The 22048-nt window shown below is 56.7% G+C and overlaps 1 protein-coding gene across 2 annotated transcripts in view; it reads right to left on the bottom strand.

Annotated features, from left to right (window-relative positions):
* Nucleotides 1-20930, bottom strand: part of DDHD1 (DDHD domain containing 1) — a 76201-nt gene extending 55271 nt beyond the window's left edge. Inside the window, exon 1 of one of the 2 annotated variants that reach the window (XM_073609655.1) lies at nucleotides 20364-20930. In XM_073609655.1, the coding sequence (XP_073465756.1) occupies nucleotides 20364-20799 (436 nt within the window). In that variant the 5' untranslated portion in view covers nucleotides 20800-20930. The remainder of the gene's footprint in view (nucleotides 1-20363) is intronic. The other variant, XM_073609657.1, reaches the window with a different exon arrangement.
* Between the last annotated feature and the right edge of the window lie 1118 nt (nucleotides 20931-22048).

The raw sequence follows: 22048 nt of genomic DNA, 5'->3' as shown, positions 1-22048 counted from the left end.
AACCAAATCTACAACCAACACTTAGGGAAGGATCTGGAGGAGCTCTGGGTTTAAGGGGGGGGGGGATAAAGAGGTCAGGTTTTGTGCCCCCCCACAATGGAGACTCAGCCTCCCCCGTTCTGGTGTCCTCCGAGACAGACAGTGAAGGGAAATCCAATATGTGACAGTTGTCACCAAAACAGGAACACAAGGGAAAGCTTCTTCTGTGGACACTAAGGGACAACCAAGAAGAGAGTTCCCTTCGAACGTTCACCATCTGATGTGACACAAATAAAACAACTTCATAGAGCTAAACAAATTCTCAGGCAAAATAGATTTGAAAGGCAAATTAGAGAATTCACCTCCTTCAGATCGATTTCAAAACGCCATTGAATATCTGGGCGGTAAGAAAATAAAACTCAGCAGGGGAGGGGCTGAGTGTCCCCTCTGTCACCGGTCCATAGAAAAACCTCAAACTGAACACGAATCCTGGAATTCCGTTCCAATCTGACTGAATAGAAGACTTGACTATTGTGACAATGCGTTTCGGCCAAAGACCCTTCCCCCTTCATCAGGGCTTCAGAATAGAGATCGAGGTCTGCAAATGGATAGAAATATGAAGTATAGACTACATGGATGTCCGGGGTCCATCAGCAGCTGATGAAGGGGGCGGAGTCTGGCTCCAACAACATATTGACGCGACTGTAAAGTCTACTTCATGACAACAGAGCACATTGGTTATCCGGAGGAGCGACGCCGCAGTTGGCACTTCAATCTCACATATTATTTGCCGTATACAACTGGCCCGCCCAGAATCCTAAGACCGCTCCACACTATTGGACAACCACCACCAAGAGGAGAGGCCATGGTGGTAGTGCCCATTATGAGGGGCTCCCACCATCCCTGTGCTGAGTTCCCGGGTCTGTACACCCGCTGTGCCCATTATGAGGGGTTCTTACCATCCCTGTGCTGAGTTCCCGGGTCTGTACACCCGCTGTGCCCATTATGAGGGGTTCCCACCATCCCTGTGCTGAGTTCCCGGGTCTGTACACCCGCTGTGCTCATTATGAGGGGTTCCCACCATCCCTGTGCTGAGTTCCTGGGTCTGTACACCCGCTGTGCCCATTATGAGGGGTTCCCACCATCCCTGTGCTGAGTTCCCGGGTCTGTACACCCGCTGTGCCCATTATGAGGGGCTCCCACCATCCCTGTGCTGAGTTCTCGGGTCTGTACACCCGCTGTGCCCATTATGAGGGGCTCCCACCATCCCTGTGCTGAGTTCCCGGGTCTGTACACCCGCTGTGCCCATTATGAGGGGCTCCCACCATCCCTGTGCTGAGTTCCCGGGTCTGTACACCCGCTGTGCCCATTATGAGGGGTTCCCACCATCCCTGTGCTGAGTTCCCGGGTCTGTACACCCGCTGTGCCCATTATGAGGGGTTCTCACCATCCCTGTGCTGAGTTCCCGGGTCTGTACACCCGCTGTACCCATTATGAGGGGTTCTCACCATCCCTGTGCTGAGTTCCCGGGTCTGTACACCCGCTGTGCCCATTATGAGGGGTTCCCACCATCCCTGTGCTGAGTTCCCAGGTCTGTACACCCGCTGTGCCCATTATGAGGGGTTCTCACCATCCCTGTGCTGAGTTCCCGGGTCTGTACACCCGCTGTGCCCATTATGAGGGGTTCCCACCATCCCTGTGCTGAGTTCCCGGGTCTGTACACCCGCTGTGCCCATTATGAGGGGTTCCCACCATCCCTGTGCTGAGTTCCCGGGTCTGTACACCCGCTGTGCCCATTATGAGGGGTTCCCACCATCCCTGTGCTGAGTTCCCGGGTCTGTACACCCGCTGTGCCCATTATGAGGGGTTCCCACCATCCCTGTGCTGAGTTCCCGGGTCTGTACACCCGCTGTGCCCATTATGAGGGGTTCCCACCATCCCTGTGCTGAGTTCCCGGGTCTGTACACCCGCTGTGCCCATTATGAGGGGTTCTCACCATCCCTGTGCTGAGTTCCCGGGTCTGTACACCCGCTGTGCCCATTATGAGGGGTTCTCACCATCCCTGTGCTGAGTTCCCGGGTCTGTACACCCGCTGTGCCCATTATGAGGGGTTCTCACCATCCCCGATTCTGTCGGATGCCATGGCAGTTAGTCATGTGACCAGCCATTGATCACAGGGACGGTGTGTACAGAGGCCCCCCTCCCCCCCTTTGAGGTATTGACCTAAATTTAGCCTTGTGGTCACTTTTCTCTCTATACCCGGGGGAGGGGAGGTGATGATCTGCGTTTTGTACCCTCTGCGGCTTTTCTATGAAAATCCCACAAGAAAGCCATTTATTCCGGCGGGATTCATAATCCGCAGATAAGAGGATAGTCAGCAGATGATTCCATGTTAAGACAGCGGAGCTTAGAGCGCGGCGTAGCGAGGATACCGCGGCACGCCAGGCAGACGGTGTAAAATAATTTAAACTGCCACAGCCGGCCCGGAACGCGGCGCTCTATATAAACGCATGAGAGCCGCCAACAGAGCTCTGCGAGAGGGGAGGAGCTCAGCGGTCGGCCGACGCGGTCTGATCCCAGCGCAGTCCAGATCTACCACCCATCACAAGGAGAGTCCGCTGATCGAGCGTCTCTGCGTTTAAAGATTCCGAACCCCGCGGCAGTATTTCAGTATTGCCTATAACAACCAATCCCTTATGCTGGAAGAGTCTCCGCCCCCCCCCGCGCTGGAAGAATGATGCAGACGATTCAATTCTTTAACAGTCAATAAATGAAGACATTCCCAGAAGGGTCCGCCTCTTCACAATGGTGCGACTTCCGTGGTGACTTTACAGTGCGACTTGATGCGTCTTTGAGACCAAATATGATAGTTTGTGCTCTACAAAGATGCTGACAAGTCGAATGTATATCTTGCAGGTGTGACTTGAGGGTTTACATTGAAGTCTATGGCCCCCCCCAAAGTCGCATGAAAGTCAGACCAAAGCAGTGCAGTGGGAAACATGGGGTGCAACTTGCTATGAGACTTTGGGGGGGCTAAGTCACACAACTTAGAATGAAGCCTTAATCAGCGGACGTTTTTTTCGCCACACGCAGTGAAGTTAAGTCGCAGCGCACACTTATCGCTGGTTTCCAGCCATAAGGCGGTACGGACACCGCTGTCCCTAGTGCTGAGCCAATGGGGGGCGGGGCACTATTTATAGAAGAAGTCAAACGTTTTTAACTGTAGATTTGGATGGTCTTTGCTGTTTGTGACCCCGGGGGAGAGGATTTCCCCCACTTCCTGTCCCAGAGACACAACAGGAAGTGGGGGCGGGACTCCCACTGACATTACAATTAATGCAGATCATTCCCCCCCCCCCCGCTGTAAAATCGTTTTATTCCTAACAAAAATGATCGTTGTTTATTATCGCGCTTCCTACAACGTCGCGCAGCATTTTCGCTATGACATCACACAGCAGCGTTTGTCACTCTGATGGAAATCATGCAACAAGCAGGTGGGGGGGGGGGGGGGGGTGGGACACATCCACCATCCGCTCGATCGCATGAGGACCGTGTGACTTCTGTTCCCCGAGCCGCCCATGTGATGAGTCATGTCCTCCACTCTACAATGTCAGAGCGTATGATCTCCAAAATCCGACCGACCACAAGACGGCTCCGCCTACAAATCCCGACACCAGGAGGAACCGCAGCCACGTCGCATTTAAAGGGGATCTCCGCTGTCTGCAGTGAGCAGACATATTGGAACGTCCATTTCTGGTTTTCATTCAGAGAAATCCTTCAACTCGGCACTCAGCAAACTAGAACTAAAGGGCAAAACTTACTTCTTTTTTGGATGGAGTGGAGAAGGATTAGAACCCCTCAGGTTTTTATTGCTGCCGGTGTCCATGAGATTCCCCCTCTCTATTTACTACCATCACCGAGAGCAAAAGTGAAAGAAAATCTCTAATTTGAGGGTGTCCCCAGACCAGGAATAGAGGGGAAATCTAATCTTTGAATGGGGACACCTGGGATCCCTCTCACTTCCTGTTGTTTCTGTGGGACAGGAAGTGAAGGGAAATCTTCCCAATGGGACAGATGGCAAAAAAACGGTCTAGATGCCGGGGGGTGCCTGCGCGTGTGTGTGTCGTATCCGTTCTGGGTGCTGGAGGGGTAGAGTCCGCTCTGGGCGCCGGGTCAGAGGAGAGGGGGAGGGGAGAGGAGAGGGAACATTGGGATTGACATAAATGAAAGACACAAAAGCTACCAGGGGATAGAGATGACAAATCTGGCTAGCGTGACCTTCCATGCCATAGTCATTATCTGAGGAACGTGGCAGCTGAACCAAGAAGGACCCCCGGGGAGCAGACCCAAAAAGGAAGACCCCCGGGGAACAGACCCAAAAAGGAAGACCCCCGGGGAGCAGACCCAAAAAGGAAGACCCCCGGGGAGCAGACCCAAAAAGGAAGACCCCCCGGGAGGAGACCCAAAAAAAGGACCCCTAAAAGGAGGACCCCCGAGAAGGATGTAGGACAGGGTAACAGAGTGTCAGGTAGGACTGTAATCCAGGTATAATGGGGGTTACAGGTAGGGGGCGCTGGAGGTTGCGTGTGCAGAGTGAAAGAGGAGTTTTAGAATCTCCAGACCATTGGAGAACAATTCTACATCGGGTGATGGGGATATCCATGGACACAGGAAGTCCATACAAAGGACAGACCCGGCACCGGGGACACAGGAAGTCCATACAAAGGACAGACCCGGCACCGGGGACACAGGAAGTCCATACAAAGGACAGACCCGGCACCGGGGACACAGGAAGTCCATACAAAGGACAGACCCGGCACCGGGGACACAGGAAGTCCATACAGAGGACAGACCCGACCCCGGGGACACAGGAAGTCCATACAGAGGAGGGTCAGCGCACCGGGGACACAGGCTGGCATGGGATAAAGCAACACTGGTCAGGCAACGCAGTTCCGGTAAACGGGCAATGAGATTTGAAGAGGGGATGGAAAATGGGTGAGGTCAGCCGGTCTCCACAGCGGTAAAGGGGTACCGGAGATGGGGGAGAGACAGCCTGTGGTCACTTATAGTTCCAGAAGACGGGGTACAGTGTGGATGCGAGAGCGGTCACTTACAGTATCTCAAAGTAAGTACACCCCTCAGTGACATTTGTGTAAATCTTTTCTTCTATCTTTTCATGTGACAACACTGAAGAAATGACACTTGTCTACAATGTAAAGTAGTGAGTGTACAGCTTGTATAACAGTGTAAATTTACTGTCCCCTCAAAATAACTCAACACACAGCCAATGTCTAAACCGCTGGCAACAAAAGTCAGTACACCCCTAAGTGAAAATCTCCAAATTGGGCCCAATTAGCCATTTTCCCTCCCCGGTGTCATGTGACTCGTTAGGGTTACAAGGTCTCAGGTGTGAATGGGGAGCAGGTGTGTTAAATTTGGTGTTATCGCTCTCACTCTCTCATACTGGTCACTGGAAGTACAACATGGCACCTCATGGCAAAGAACTCTCTGAGGATCTGAAAAAAAGAATTGTTGCTCTACATAAAGATGGCCTAGGCTATAAGAAGATTGCCAAGACCCTGAAACTGAGCTGCAGCACGGTGGCCAAGACCATACAGCGGTATAACAGGACAGGTTCCACTCAGAACAGGCCTCGCCATGGTCCACCAAAGAAGTTGAGGTCACGTGCTCAGCGTCATATCCAGAGGTTGTCTTTGGGAAATAGACGTATGAGTGCTGCCAGCATTGCTGCAGAGGTTGTAGGGGTGGGGGGTCAGCCTGTCAGTGCTCAGACCATACGCCGCACACTGCATCAAATTGGTCTGCATGGCTGTCATCCCAGAAGGAAGCCTCTTCTAAAGATGATGTACAAGAAAGTCCACAAACAGTTTTCTGAAGACAAGCAGACTAAGGACATGGATTACTGGAACCATGTCCTGTGGTCTGATGAGACCAAGATAAACGTATTTGGTTCAGATGGTGACAAGCGTGTGTGGGGGCAACCAGGTGAGGAGGACAAAGACAAGTGTGTCTTGTCTACAGTCAAGCATGGTGGTGGGAGTGTCATGGTCTGGGGCTGCATGAGTGCTGCCGGCACTGGGGGGCTACAGATCATTGAGGGAACCATGAATGCCAACATGTACTGTGACATACTGAAGAAGAGCATGATCCCCTCCCTTCAGAGACTGGACCGCAGGGCAGTATTCCAACATGATAACCACCCCAAACACACCTCCAAGACCTGTCAATTGAAAAAAATGTGAAAAAGTGTATCGTCACACGGAGTGGTGCCGTGGATACACATAAAATAACACTGTGCCACGTCCTAACAATTACGTATACCAAAAGAGAAGAAGGGAAGGGACTTTTGGACTTTTTAGGCACAACCAAACATGTAAATAAAAATTCTTATTTTATTAATATAGAAAAACATGTAGCAAAAAGAGACAAAAATATTAAAAACACAACATATGTCTATGTTCAGATAATTGCTATACAACACCATCTACAGTATATGGTTCTTCGGACATCTGAAGAGTTGCTTCAAATATGGATCAGTCCGAAGAGGTGGCTAGATAGATCTAGATATCTAGCCACCTCTTCGGACTGATCCATATTTGAAGCAACTCTTCAGATGTCCGAAGAACCATATACTGTAGATGGTGTTGTATAGCAATTATCTGAACATAGACATATGTTGCGTTTTTAATATTTTTGTCTCTTTTTGCTACATGTTTTTCTATATTAATAAAATAAGAATTTTTATTTACACATTTGGTTGTGCCTAAAAAGTCCAAAAGTCCCTTCCCTTCTTCTCTTTTGGTATACACCTCCAAGACCACCACTGCCTCGCTAAAGAAGCTGAGGGTAAAGGTGATGGACTGGCCAAGCATGTCTCCAGACCTAAACCCTATTGATCATCTGTGGGACATCCTCAAACGGAAGGTGGAGGAGCACAAGGTCTCTAACATCCACCAGCTCTGTGATGTCATCATGGAGGAGGGGAAGAGGACTCCAGTGACAACCTGTGAAGCTCTGGTGACCTCCATGCCCAAGAGGGTTAAGGCAGTGCTGGAAAATAATGGTGGCCACACAAAATATTGACACTTTGGGCCCAATTTGGAGATTTTCACTTAGGGGTGTACTGACTTTTGTTGCCAGCGGTTTAGACATTAATGGCTGTGTGTTGAGTTATTTTGAGGGGACAGTAAATTTACACTGTTATACAAGCTGTACACTCACTACTTTACATTGTAGCAAAGTGTCATTTCTTCAGTGTTGTCACATGAAAAGATAGAAGAAAAGATTTACACAAATGTTAGGGGTGTACTTACTTTGAGATATTGTAAGTGACCGCTCTCGCATCCACACTGTACCCCGTCTTCTGGAACTATAAGTGACCACAGGCTGTCTCTCCCCCATCTCCGGTACCCCTTTACCGCTGTGGAGACCGGCTGACCTCACCCATTTTCCATCCCCTCTTCAAATCTCATTGCCCGTTTACCGGAACTGCGTTGCCTGACCAGTGTTGCTTTATCCCATGCCAGCCTGTGTCCACGGTGCGCTGACCCTCCTCTGTATGGACTTCCTGTGTCCCCGGGGCCGGGTCTGTCCTTTGTATGGACTTCCTGTGTCCCCGGGGCCGGGTCTGTCCTTTGTATGGACTTCCTGTGTCCCCGGGGCCGGGTCTGTCCTTTGTATGGACTTCCTGTGTCCCCGGTGCCGGGTCTGTCCTTTGTATGGACTTCCTGTGTCCCCGGTGCCGGGTCTGTCCTTTGTATGGACTTCCTGTGTCCCCGGGGCCGGGTCTGTCCTTTGTATGGACTTCCTGTGTCCCCGGGGCCGGGTCTGTCCTTTGTATGGACTTCCTGTGTCCCCGGGGCCGGGTCTGTCCTTTGTATGGACTTCCTGTGTCCCCGGGGCCGGGTCTGTCCTTTGTATGGACTTCCTGTGTCCCCGGTGCCGGGTCTGTCCTCTGTATGGACTTCCTGTGTCCCCGGTGCCGGGTCTGTCCTCTGTATGGACTTCCTGTGTCCCCGGTGCCGGGTCTGTCCTTTGTATGGACTTCCTGTGTCCCCCGGTGCCGGGTCTGTCCTCTGTATGGACTTCCTGTGTCCCCGGTGCCGGGTCTGTCCTCTGTATGGACTTCCTGTGTCCCCGGTGCCGGGTCTGTCCTTTGTATGGACTTCCTGTGTCCCCGGTGCGCTGACCCTCCTCTGTATGGACTTCCTGTGTCCCCGGTGCCGGGTCTGTCCTTTGTATGGACTTCCTGTGTCCCCGGGGTCGGGTCTGTCCTTTGTATGGACTTCCTGTGTCCCCGGGGTCGGGTCTGTCCTTTGTATGGACTTCCTGTGTCCCCGGGGTCGGGTCTGTCCTTTGTATGGACTTCCTGTGTCCCCGGTGCCGGGTCTGTCCTTTGTATGGACTTCCTGTGTCCCCGGTGCGCTGACCCTCCTCTGTATGGACTTCCTGTGTCCCCGGTGCCGGGTCTGTCCTTTGTATGGACTTCCTGTGTCCCCGGGGTCGGGTCTGTCCTTTGTATGGACTTCCTGTGTCCCCGGTGCCGGGTCTGTCCTTTGTATGGACTCCCTGTGTCCCCGGGGCCGGGTCTGTCCTTTGTATGGACTTCCTGTGTCCCCGGTGCCGGGTCTGTCCTTTGTATGTACTTCCTGTGTCCCCGGTGCCGGGTCTGTCCTCTGTATGGACTTCCTGTGTCCCCGGTGCCGGGTCTGTCCTTTGTATGGACTTCCTGTGTCCCCGGTGCCGGGTCTGTCCTTTGTATGGACTTCCTGTGTCCCCGGTGCCGGGTCTGTCCTTTGTATGGACTTCCTGTGTCCCCGGTGCGCTGACCCTCCTCTGTATGGACTTCCTGTGTCCCCGGTGCCGGGTCTGTCCTTTGTATGGACTTCCTGTGTCCCCGGGGTCGGGTCTGTCCTCTGTATGGACTTCCTGTGTCCCCGGTGCCGGGTCTGTCCTTTGTATGGACTTCCTGTGTCCCCGGTGCGCTGACCCTCCTCTGTATGGACTTCCTGTGTCCCCGGTGCCGGGTCTGTCCTTTGTATGGACTTCCTGTGTCCCCGGGGTCGGGTCTGTCCTTTGTATGGACTTCCTGTGTCCCCGGGGTCGGGTCTGTCCTTTGTATGGACTTCCTGTGTCCCCGGGGTCGGGTCTGTCCTTTGTATGGACTTCCTGTGTCCCCGGTGCCGGGTCTGTCCTTTGTATGGACTTCCTGTGTCCCCGGTGCGCTGACCCTCCTCTGTATGGACTTCCTGTGTCCCCGGTGCCGGGTCTGTCCTTTGTATGGACTTCCTGTGTCCCCGGGGTCGGGTCTGTCCTTTGTATGGACTTCCTGTGTCCCCGGTGCCGGGTCTGTCCTTTGTATGGACTCCCTGTGTCCCCGGGGCCGGGTCTGTCCTTTGTATGGACTTCCTGTGTCCCCGGTGCCGGGTCTGTCCTTTGTATGTACTTCCTGTGTCCCCGGTGCCGGGTCTGTCCTCTGTATGGACTTCCTGTGTCCCCGGTGCCGGGTCTGTCCTTTGTATGGACTTCCTGTGTCCCCGGTGCCGGGTCTGTCCTTTGTATGGACTTCCTGTGTCCCCGGTGCCGGGTCTGTCCTTTGTATGGACTTCCTGTGTCCCCGGTGCGCTGACCCTCCTCTGTATGGACTTCCTGTGTCCCCGGTGCCGGGTCTGTCCTTTGTATGGACTTCCTGTGTCCCCGGGGTCGGGTCTGTCCTTTGTATGGACTTCCTGTGTCCCCGGGGTCGGGTCTGTCCTTTGTATGGACTTCCTGTGTCCCCGGGGTCGGGTCTGTCCTTTGTATGGACTTCCTGTGTCCCCGGTGCCGGGTCTGTCCTTTGTATGGACTTCCTGTGTCCCCGGTGCGCTGACCCTCCTCTGTATGGACTTCCTGTGTCCCCGGTGCCGGGTCTGTCCTTTGTATGGACTTCCTGTGTCCCCGGGGTCGGGTCTGTCCTTTGTATGGACTTCCTGTGTCCCCGGTGCCGGGTCTGTCCTTTGTATGGACTCCCTGTGTCCCCGGGGCCGGGTCTGTCCTTTGTATGGACTTCCTGTGTCCCCGGTGCCGGGTCTGTCCTTTGTATGTACTTCCTGTGTCCCCGGTGCCGGGTCTGTCCTCTGTATGGACTTCCTGTGTCCCCGGTGCCGGGTCTGTCCTTTGTATGGACTTCCTGTGTCCCCGGTGCCGGGTCTGTCCTTTGTATGGACTTCCTGTGTCCCCGGTGCCGGGTCTGTCCTTTGTATGGACTTCCTGTGTCCCCGGTGCGCTGACCCTCCTCTGTATGGACTTCCTGTGTCCCCGGTGCCGGGTCTGTCCTTTGTATGGACTTCCTGTGTCCCCGGGGTCGGGTCTGTCCTTTGTATGGACTTCCTGTGTCCCCGGGGTCGGGTCTGTCCTTTGTATGGACTTCCTGTGTCCCCGGGGTCGGGTCTGTCCTTTGTATGGACTTCCTGTGTCCCCGATGCCGGGTCTGTCCTTTGTATGGACTTCCTGTGTCCCCGGTGCCGGGTCTGTCCTTTGTATGGACTTCCTGTGTCCCCGGTGCCGGGTCTGTCCTTTGTATGGACTCCCTGTGTCCCCGGGGCCGGGTCTGTCCTTTGTATGGACTCCCTGTGTCCCCGGGGCCGGGTCTGTCCTCTGTATGGACTTCCTGTGTCCCCGGTGCCGGGTCTGTCCTCTGTATGGACTTCCTGTGTCCCCGGTGCCGGGTCTGTCCTCTGTATGGACTTCCTGTGTCCCCGGTGCGCTGACCCTCCTTTGTATGGACTTCCTGTGTCCCCGGTGCGCTGACCCTCCTTTGTATGGACTTCCTGTGTCCCCGGTGCCGGGTCTGTCCTCTGTATGGACTTCCTGTGTCCCCGGTGCCGGGTCTGTCCTTTGTATGGACTTCCTGTGTCCCCGGTGCCGGGTCTGTCCTTTGTATGGACTTCCTGTGTCCCCGGTGCCGGGTCTGTCCTTTGTATGGACTTCCTGTGTCCCCGGTGCCGGGTCTGTCCTTTGTATGGACTTCCTGTGTCCCCGGTGCCGGGTCTGTCCTTTGTATGGACTTCCTGTGTCCCCGGTGCCGGGTCTGTCCTTTGTATGGACTTCCTGTGTCCCCGGTGCCGGGTCTGTCCTTTGTATGGACTTCCTGTGTCCCCGGTGCCGGGTCTGTCCTTTGTATGGACTTCCTGTGTCCCCGGTGCCGGGTCTGTCCTTTGTATGGACTTCCTGTGTCCCCGGTGCCGGGTCTGTCCTCTGTATGGACTTCCTGTGTCCCCGGTGCCGGGTCTGTCCTCTGTATGGACTTCCTGTGTCCCCGGTGCCGGGTCTGTCCTTTGTATGGACTTCCTGTGTCCCCGGTGCCGGGTCTGTCCTCTGTATGGACTTCCTGTGTCCCCGGTGCGCTGACCCTCCTTTGTATGGACTTCCTGTGTCCCCGGTGCCGGGTCTGTCCTCTGTATGGACTTCCTGTGTCCCCGGTGCCGGGTCTGTCCTTTGTATGGACTTCCTGTGTCCCCGGTGCCGGGTCTGTCCTTTGTATGGACTTCCTGTGTCCCCGGTGCCGGGTCTGTCCTTTGTATGGACTTCCTGTGTCCCCCGGTGCCGGGTCTGTCCTTTGTATGGACTTCCTGTGTCCCCGGTGCCGGGTCTGTCCTTTGTATGGACTTCCTGTGTCCCCGGTGCCGGGTCTGTCCTTTGTATGGACTTCCTGTGTCCCCGGTGCCGGGTCTGTCCTTTGTATGGACTTCCTGTGTCCCCGGTGCCGGGTCTGTCCTTTGTATGGACTTCCTGTGTCCCCGGTGCCGGGTCTGTCCTTTGTATGGACTTCCTGTGTCCCTGGGGTCGGGTCTGTCCTTTGTATGGACTTCCTGTGTCCCCGGTGCCGGGTCTGTCCTCTGTATGGACTTCCTGTGTCCCCGGTGCCGGGTCTGTCCTCTGTATGGACTTCCTGTGTCCCCGGTGCCGGGTCTGTCCTCTGTATGGACTTCCTGTGTCCCCGGTGCCGGGTCTGTCCTTTGTATGGACTTCCTGTGTCCCCGGGGTCGGGTCTGTCCTTTGTATGGACTTCCTGTGTCCCCGGTGCCGGGTCTGTCCTTTGTATGGACTTCCTGTGTCCCCGGGGTCGGGTCTGTCCTTTGTATGGACTTCCTGTGTCCCCGGTGCACTGACCCTCCTCTGTATGAAGAAACGAAGAAAAGATTTTCACAAATGTGACTGAGGGGTGTACTTACTTTTGTCAGATACTGTATATACACACACTGTGTGTGTTTTTTGAACGTGCTAAAGCGGAAGTAAAGCCGTCTATTTAGAGAGGATGTAAAGGCAGAAGGAGGTGCATTGTGTGTGTATCGGCCCCCCTAATACTTACCTGAGCCCCCTCTCTATCCAGCGATGTGCACAGGAGTCTCGGCAGTCTAGCACTCCCCTTCTCATTGGCTGAGACAGCAGCGCAGTGCCATTGGCTCCCACTGCTGTCAAAGTCAGTGAGCCAATGAGGAGAGAGAAGGGGCGGGGCTCCATTGGTGGATGTGACTCAGCTGCCCCCGTAGAAAGCTGCTGGCTGTGGGCGGGCACTCAGCATGAGGGAGGGGCCAGGATGACAGAAGAGGGACCCGAGAAGAGGAGGATGGGGGCCGCTCTGTACAGAGGAGGGAATTATGACATGTTTGTTATTTTTAAGGTATTGGTGGGTCCAGTATAGAGAGGAACACTCCCCCTCAGTGGGGTATAGGAGGGGCAGGTAGGTAGGTACTCGCGGTTCCAGTACATGGGGTAACACTCCCCCTTGGTGGGATATATAGGGGGGAGAGGTATGTAGGGGGGTAGGTAGGTGAGGGTGGGGGAGGGGTAGGTACTCACAGTTCCAGTACACGGGATAACACTCCCCCTTGGTGGGATATATAGGGGGGAGAGGTATGTAGGGGGGTAGGTAGGTAGGTGGTGGAGGTAGGTACTCACAGTTCCAGTACACGGGATAACACTCCCCCTCGGTGAGGTATATAGGAGGGGTAGGTAGGTGGGGGTATTAGGTAGGTACTCACTGTTCCAGTACACCGGGTAACACTCCCCCTCGGTGAGGTATATAGGAGGGGTAGGTAGGTGGGGGTATTAGGTAGGTACTCACTGTTCCAGTACACCGGGTAACACTCCCCCTCGGTGGGGTATATAGGGGGGAGGGGTGGGTATATGGGGGGGGAGGGGTGGAGGTAGGTAGGTGGGGGGTATGCAAGTACTCACGGTTCCAGTACACCGGATAACACTCCCCCTCGGTGGGGTATATAGGGGGGTAGGTAGGTGGGGGAGGGGTAGGTAGGTCGGTAAGTACTCACGGTTCCAATAGACCGGATAACACTCCCCCTCGGTGGGGTATATAGGGGGGGAGGGGTGGAGGTATGTAGGTAGGTGGGGGGGAGGGGTAGGTAGGTCGGTAGGTACTCACGGTTCCAGTACACCGGGTAACACTCCCCCTCGGTGGGGTATATAGGGGGGAGGGGTATGTAGGTGGTAGGTAGGTGGGGGGTAGGTAGGTGTAGGTAGGTAGGGTATTAGGTAGGTATTAACGGTTCCAGTACACCGGGTAACACTCCCCCTCGGTGGGGTATATAGGGGGGAGGGGTATGTAGGGGTAGGTAGGTGGGGGAGGGGTAGGTAAGTACTCACGGTTCCAGTAGACCGGATAACACTCCCCCTCGGTGGGGTATATAGGGGGTAGGTGGGGGAGGGGTAGGTAGGTAGGTGGGGGAGGGGTAGGTAGGTAGGTACTCACGGTTCCAGTACACCGGGTAACACTCCCCCTCGGTGGGGTATATAGGGGGGGGGGGAGGGGTAGGTAGGTGGGGGAGGGGTATGTAGGTGGGGGGAGGGGTGGGTAGGTAGGTGGGGTATTAGGTAGGTACTCACGGTTCCAGTACACCGGGTAACACTCCCCCTCGGTGGGGTATATAGGGGGGGGAGGGGTAGGTGGGGGGTAGGTAGGTGGGGGAGGGGTAGGTAAGTACTCACGGTTCCAGTACATGGGGTAACACTCCCCCTCGGTGGGGTATATAGGGGGGAGGGGTAGGTGGGGGAGGGGTGGAGGTAGGTAGGTGGGGGAGGGGTGGAGGTAGGTATGTCGGTAGGTACTCACGGTTCCAGTACACGGGATAACACTCCCCCTCGGTGGGGTATATAGGGGGGAGGGGTAGGTGGGGGAGGGGTGGAGGTAGGTAGGTAGGTGGGGGAGGGGTAGGTGGGGGAGGGGTCGGTAGGTACTCACGGTTCCAGTACACGGGGTAACACTCCCCCTCGGTGGGGTATATGGGGGTTATGTAGGGGGTAGGTAGGTAGGTGTGTAGGGGGGTAGGTGGGGGAGGGGTGTAGGTAAGTACTCACGGTTCCAGTAGACCGGATAACACTCCCCCTCGGTGGGGTATATGGGGGGGGGGTATGTAGGGGGTAGGTAGGTGTGTAGGGGGGTAGGTCGGTAGGTACTCACGGTTCCAGTACACGGGGTAACACTCCCCCTCGGTGGGGTATATGGGGGTTATGTAGGGGGTAGGTAGGTAGGTGTGTAGGGGGGTAGGTGGGGGAGGGGTGTAGGTAAGTACTCACGGTTCCAGTAGACCGGATAATACTCCCCCTCGGTGGGGTATATGGGGGGGTAGGTAGGTAGGTCAGTGGGGGAGGGGTGGAGGTAGGTACTCACGGTTCCAGTACATGGGATAACACTCCCCCTCGGTGGGGTATATAGGTAGGTAGGTGTGTAGGGGGTAGGTAGGTAGGTGGGGGAGGGGTAGGTGGGGGGAGGGGTAGGTCGGTAGGTACTCACGGTTCCAGTACACCGGATAACACTCCCCCTCGGTGGGGTATATAGGGGGGAGGGGTATGTAGGGGGTAGGTAGGTGGGGGAGGGGTCGGTAGGTACTCACGGTTCCAGTAGACCGGATAACACTCCCCCTCGGTGGGGTATATGGGGGAGGGGTATGTAGGGGGGTAGGTGGGGGAGGGGTCGGTAGGTAGGTCGGTAAGTACTCACGGTTCCAGTACACGGGGTAACACTCCCCCTCGGTGGGGTATATAGGGGGGAGGGGTAGGTAGGTGTGTAGGGGGGTAGGTAGGTAGGTGGGGGAGGGGTAGGTAGGTCGGTAGGTACTCACGGTTCCAGTACACCGGATAACACTCCCCCTCGGTGGGGTATATAGGGGGGAGGGGTGGGTAGGTGGGGGAGGGGTGGAGGTAGGTGGGGGGAGGGGTGGAGGTAGGTAGGTGGGGGAGGGTAGGTAGGTACTCACGGTTCCAGTAGACCGGATAACACTCCCCCTCGGTGGGGTATATAGGGGGGGGAGGGGTAGGTAGGTAGGTGGGGGAGGGGTAGGTAGGTACTCACGGTTCCAGTACATGGGATAACACTCCCCCTCGGTGGGGTATATAGGGGGGAGGGGTGGGTAGGTGGGGGAGGGGTAGGTAGGTGGGGGGAGGGGTAGGTAAGTACTCACGGTTCCAGTACACGGGATAACACTCCCCCTCGGTGGGATATATAGGGGGGGGAAGGGGTAGGTAGGTAGGTGGGGGGAGGGGTAGGTCGGTAAGTACTCACGGTTCTAGTAGACCGGGTAACACTCCCCCTCGGTGGGGTATATAGGGGGGGGAGGGGTATGTAGGGGGTAGGTGGGGGAGGGGTAGGTAGGTGGGGGAGGGGTGGAGGTAGGTACTCACGGTTCCAGTAGACTGGGTAACACCCCCCCTTGGTGGGGTATATGGGGGGGAGGGGTATGTAGGGGGTAGGTGGGGGTAGGTAGGTACTCACGGTTCCAGTACACCGAGTAACACTCCCCCTCGGTGGGGTATATAGGGGGGGAGGGGTGGAGGTAGGTAGGTGGGGGAGGGGTAGGTAGGTAGGTAGGTCGGTACTCACGGTTCCAGTAGACCGGGTAACACTCCCCCTCGGTGGGGTATATGGGGGGGGAGGGGTAGGTAGGTGGGGGAGGGGTAGGTAGGTACTCACGGTTCCAGTACACGGGATAACACTCCCCCTCGGTGGGATATATGGGGGGGGAGGGGTGGAGGTAGGTAGGTGGGGGGGAGGGGGGGTAGGTAGGTGGGGGGAGGGAGGGGGGGGAGGTAGGTGGGGGAGGGGTGGAGGTAGGTACTCATGGTTCCAGTAGACCGGATAACACTCCCCCTCGGTGGGGTATATAGGGGGGAGGTAGGTGGGGGGTAGGTAGGTAGGTGGGGGTAGGTAAGTACTCACGGTTCCAGTAGACCGGATAACACTCCCCCTCGGTGGGGTATATAGGGGGGGAGGGGTATGTAGGGGGTAGGTAGGTAGGTGGGGGAGGGGTGGAGGTAGGTAGGTGGGGGAGGGGTAGGTAGGTAGGTCGGTCGGTAGGTACTCACGGTTCCAGTACACGGGGTAACACTCCCCCTCGGTGGGGTATATAGGTAGGTAGGTGTGTAGGGGGGTAGGTGGGGGAGGGGTAGGTGGGAGGGTAGGTAGGTAGGTGGGGGAGGGGTATGTAGGTAGGTAGGTACTCACGGTTCCAGTAGACCGGATAACACTCCCCCTCGGTGGGGTATATAGGGGGGAGGTAGGTGGGGGGTAGGTAGGTAGGTGGGGGTAGGTAAGTACTCACGGTTCCAGTAGACCGGATAACACTCCCCCTCGGTGGGGTATATAGGGGGGGAGGGGTATGTAGGGGGTAGGTAGGTAGGTGGGGGAGGGGTGGAGGTAGGTAGGTGGGGGAGGGGTAGGTAGGTAGGTCGGTAGGTACTCACGGTTCCAGTACACGGGGTAACACTCCCCCTCGGTGGGGTATATAGGTAGGTAGGTGTGTAGGGGGGTAGGTGGGGGAGGGGTAGGTGGGAGGGTAGGTAGGTAGGTGGGGGAGGGGTATGTAGGTAGGTAGGTACTCACGGTTCCAGTAGACCGGATAACACTCCCCCTCGGTGGGGTATATAGGGGGGAGGTAGGTGGGGGGTAGGTAGGTAGGTGGGGGTAGGTAAGTACTCACGGTTCCAGTAGACCGGATAACACTCCCCCTCGGTGGGGTATATAGGGGGGGAGGGGTATGTAGGGGGTAGGTAGGTAGGTGGGGGAGGGGTGGAGGTAGGTCGGTCGGTAGGTACTCACGGTTCCAGTACACGGGGTAACACTCCCCCTCGGTGGGGTATATAGGTAGGTAGGTGTGTAGGGGGGGTAGGTGGGGGAGGGGTATGTAGGTAGGTAGGTAAGTACTCACGGTTCCAGTAGACCGGATAACACTCCCCCTCGGTGGGGTATATAGGTAGGTAGGTGGGGGAGGGGTCGGTAGGTAGGTGGGGGAGGGGTGGAGGTAGGTGGGGGTAGGTAGGTACTCACGGTTCCAGTACACGGGGTAACACTCCCCCTCGGTGGGGTATATGGGGGGAGGGGTATGTAGGGGGGTAGGTAGGTAGGTGGGGGAGGGGTAGGTAGGTCGGTAGGTAGGTACTCACGGTTCCAGTAGACCGGGTAACACTCCCCCTCGGTGGGGTATATGGGGGGGTAGGTAGGTAGGTGTGTAGGGGGGTAGGTGGGGGAGGGGTAGGTAGGTGTCGGTAAGTACTCACGGTTCCAGTAGACCGGATAACACTCCCCCTCGGTGGGGTATATGGGGGGGTATGTAGGGGGTAGGTGGGGGAGGGGTCGGTTGGTAGGTAGGTCGGTAAGTACTCACGGTTCCAGTACACGGGATAACACTCCCCCTCGGTGGGATATATAGGGGGGGAGGGGTGGGCAGGTGGGTGGAGGTAGGTAGGTGGGGGGAGGGGTGGAGGTAGGTCGGTAAGTACTCATGGTTCTAGTAGACCAGGTAACACTCCCCCTCGGTGGGGTATATAGGGGGGGAGGGGTAGGTAGGTGGGGGAGGGGTGGGGGTAGGTACTCACGGTTCCAGTACACCGGGTAACACTCCCCCTCGGTGGGGTATATAGGGGGGGAGGGGTATGTAGGGGGTAGGTAGGTGTGTAGGGGGGTAGGTAGGTAGGTGGGGGAGGGGTCAGTCGGTAAGTACTCACGGTTCCAGTAGACCGGATAACACTCCCCCTCGGTGGGGTATATGGGGGGGTATGTAGGGGGTAGGTAGGTAGGTGTGTAGGGGGGTAGGTGGGGGAGGGGTCGGTAGGTAGGTGGGGGAGGGGTAGGTAGGTAGGTCGGTCGGTAAGTACTCACGGTTCCAGTAGACCGGATAACACTCCCCCTCGGTGGGGTATATGGGGGGGTAGGTAGGTGGGGGAGGGGTGGAGGTAGGTAGGTGGGGGAGGGGTAGGTCGGTAGGTGGGGGAGGGGTAGGTCGGTCGGTAGGTAGGTAGGTACTCACGGTTCCAGTAGACCGGATAACACTTCCCCTCGGTGGGGTATATAGGGGGGAGGGGTATGTAGGGGGTAGGTAGGTGGGGGAGGGGTCGGTAGGTACTCACGGTTCCAGTAGACCGGGTAACACTCCCCCTCGGTGGGGTATATAGGGGGGGAGGGGTAGGTAGGTCGGTAAGTACTCACGGTTCCAGTACACGGGGTAACACTCCCCCTCGGTGGGGTATATGGGGGGGTGGGGAGGGGTAGGTAGGTGAGAGTGGGGGAGGGGTCGGTAGGTGGGTAGGTAAGTACTCACGGTTCCAGTACACCGGATAACACTCCCCCTCGGTGGGGTATATAGGGGGGGAGGGGTATGTAGGGAGGTAGGTAGGTGGGGGAGGGGTCGGTAGGTACTCACGGTTCCAGTAGACCGGATAACACTCCCCCTTGGTGGGGTATATAGGGGGGAGGGGTATGTAGGGGGTAGGTAGGTGTGTAGGGGGGTAGGGGTAGGTAGGTAGGTCGGTAAGTACTCACGGTTCCAGTAGACCGGATAACACTCCCCCTCGGTGGGGTATATAGGGGGGGAGGGGTATGTAGGGAGGTAGGTAGGTAGGTGTGTAGGGGGTAGGTAGGTGGGGGAGGGGTAGGTCGGTAGGTACTCACGGTTCCAGTACACGGGATAACACTCCCCCTCGGTGGGGTATATAGGGGGGAGGGGTAGGTAGGTGGGGGAGGGGTATGTAGGGGGGTAGGTAGGTAGGTGGGGGAGGGGTAGGTAGGTACTCACGGTTCCAGTACACCGGATAACACTCCCCCTCGGTGGGGTATATAGGGGGGAGGGGTATGTAGGGGGGGGTAGGTAGGTAGGTAGGTGGGGGGAGGGGTCGGTCGGTAAGTACTCACGGTTCCAGTACACGGGATAACACTCCCCCTCGGTGGGGTATATAGGGGGGGTATATAGGTAGGTGGGGGGAGGTAGGTAGGTAGGTGGGGGAGGGGTAGGTAGGTACTCACGGTTCCAGTAGACCGGATAACACTCCCCCTTGGTGGGGTATATAGGGGGGAGGGGTATGTAGGGGGTAGGTAGGTGTGTAGGGGGTAGGTGGGGGTAGGGGTAGGTAGGTAGGTCAGTAAGTACTCACGGTTCCAGTAGACCGGATAACACTCCCCCTCGGTGGGGTATATAGGGGGGGAGGGGTATGTAGGGGGTAGGTAGGTAGGTGTGTAGGGGGGTAGGTAGGTAGGTGAGGGTGGGGGAGGGGTCAGTCGGTAGGTACTCACGGTTCCAGTAGACCGGATAACACTCCCCCTCGGTGGGGTATATAGGTGGGGGAGGGGTATGTAGGGGGTAGGTAGGTAGGTGGGGGGGAGGGGTAGGTAGGTGGGGGAGGGGTAGGTAGGTAGGTAGGTAGGTGGGGGAGGGGTCAGTCGGTAGGTACTCACGGTTCCAGTAGACCGGATAACACTCCCCCTCGGTGGGGTATATGGGGGGGTATATAGGTAGGTGGGGGGAGGTAGGTAGGTAGGTGGGGGAGGGGTAGGTAGGTAGGTAGGTGGGGGAGGTAGGTAGGTAGGTAAGTACTCACGGTTCCAGTACACCGGATAACACTCCCCCTCGGTGGGGTATGTAGGGGGTAGGTAGGTAGGTGAGGGTGGGGGAGGGGTAGGTCGGTAGGTACTCACGGTTTCAGTAGACCGGATAACATTCCCCCTCGGTGGGGTATATAGGGGGGGAGGGGTATGTAGGGGGGGGAGGTAGGTAGGTGGGGGAGGTAGGTCGGTCGGTAGGTACTCACGGTTCCAGTAGACCGGGTAACACTCCCCCTCGGTGGGGTATATAGGGGGGGAGGGGTATGTAGGGAGGTGGGTAGGTAGGTGTGTAGGGGGTAGGTAGGTGGGGGAGGGGTGGAGGTAGGTAGGTGGGGTAGGTAGGTACTCACGGTTCCAGTAGACCGGGTAACACTCCCCCTCGGTGGGGTATATGGGGGGGTATATAGGTAGGTGGGGGGAGGGGTGGAGGGAGGTAGGTAGGTAGGTGGGGGAGGGGTGGAGGTAGGTAGGTAGGTAGGTGGGGGAGGTAGGTACTCACGGTTCCAGTACACCGGATAACACTCCCCCTCGGTGACGTCCACCTCGTACAGTCCGCTCCTCACACACACCGGTAGTAGCGGCCCCTCCCCCTCCTCCAGACGCCGGTAGGTGGTCTCCACTCGGAGGGAGTCGTATCCAATGAACGGTTTCCATGGTTTCCGCTCCTCCCGGTAGAACCATCGGACCTCCTCCGGGCCCAGCTCGGTGACGATCTCATACCGGGGCCGGGATGTATTGGATCGGGTCCTCCTCCTCCCGGGAAGGGGGAGGGGTAATCTCTCCTCAGGCTCCTCCTCCTCCTCCGGTGTTCCGGTCTCCGGTGAGTGGAAGGCGGTGAGCTCCAGACTCATCTCCGGGCGGCGGCGGCGACACCGGCCCCTCCCCCCGTCCTCCGGCCCCTCCCCCCAATCACACTCGCCGTTCTTCTCCGTCATACCGCCCCGGTACCGGCCAACCCCGACATGAGGCGATCAACTGACTCCCTGCGCGCCTCCGCCGGTACCGGCTCCCGGGAGCGCGCAACAGTCACGTGCCGCCCCTGCTGGGACATTTAACATCACGTGACCTGAGAGAGGAGAGAAGAGAAGAGAAAAGAGCGACGCCTGCTGGACGGCGAGAATCACCGCAACCTTCTAGTCTGAGAGAGAGAGAGAGAGAGAGAGAGGGGCCCTAATCTACAGGACCCCCAAATCTACAGGACCCCAAATCTACACTGTACAGGGACCCCAAATCTACAGGACCCCAAATCTACACTGTACAGGGACCCCAAATCTACAGGGGCCCCAAATCTACAGGGACCCCAAATCTACAGGGACCCCAAATCTACAGGGACCCCAAATCTACAGGGGCCCCAAATCTACAGGGACCCCAAATCTACAGGGGCCCCAAATCTACAGGGACCCCAAATCTACAGAGACCCCAAATCTACACTCTACAGGGGCCCCAAATCTACACTCTACAGGGACCCCAAATCTACAGGGACCCCAAATCTACAGGGGCCCCAAATCTACAGAGACCCCAAATCTACAGAGACCCCAAATCTACACTCTACAGGGGCCCCAAATCTACACTCTACAGGGACCCCAAATCTACACTCTACAGGGACCCCAAATCTACACTCTACAGGGGCCCCAAATCTACAGAGACCCCAAATCTACAGGGGCCCCAAATCTACACTCTACAGGGGCCCCAAATCTACACTCTACAGGGGCCCCAAATCTACAGGGACCCCAAATCTACACTTTACAGGGGCCCCAAATCTACAGGACCCCAAATCTACACTCTACAGGGGCCCCAAATCTACAGGGACCCCAAATCTACACTCTACAGGAGCCCCAAATCTACAGGGACCCCAAATCTACACTTTACAGGGGCCCCAAATCTACAGGACCCCAAATCTACAGGAACCCCAAATCTACAAGGACCCCAAATCTACAGGGACCCCAAACCTACAGGAACCCCAAATCTACAAGGACCCCAAATCTACAGGGACCCCAAATCTACAGGGACCCCAAACCTACAGAGACCCCAAATCTACAGAGACCCCAAATCTACAGGGGCCCCAAATCTACACTCTACAGGGGCCCCAAATCTACAGAGACCCCAAATCTACACTGTACAGGGGCCCCAAATCTACACTCTACAGGGGCCCCAAATCTACAGGGACCCCAAATCTACACTGTA

Source organism: Aquarana catesbeiana, linkage group LG13 (assembly GCF_042186555.1).
Source record: "Aquarana catesbeiana isolate 2022-GZ linkage group LG13, ASM4218655v1, whole genome shotgun sequence".
Taxonomy (NCBI): domain Eukaryota; kingdom Metazoa; phylum Chordata; class Amphibia; order Anura; family Ranidae; genus Aquarana; species Aquarana catesbeiana.
Note: the sequence above shows the minus strand (reverse complement) of the source record. Positions and strands in the feature narration are given on the sequence as shown.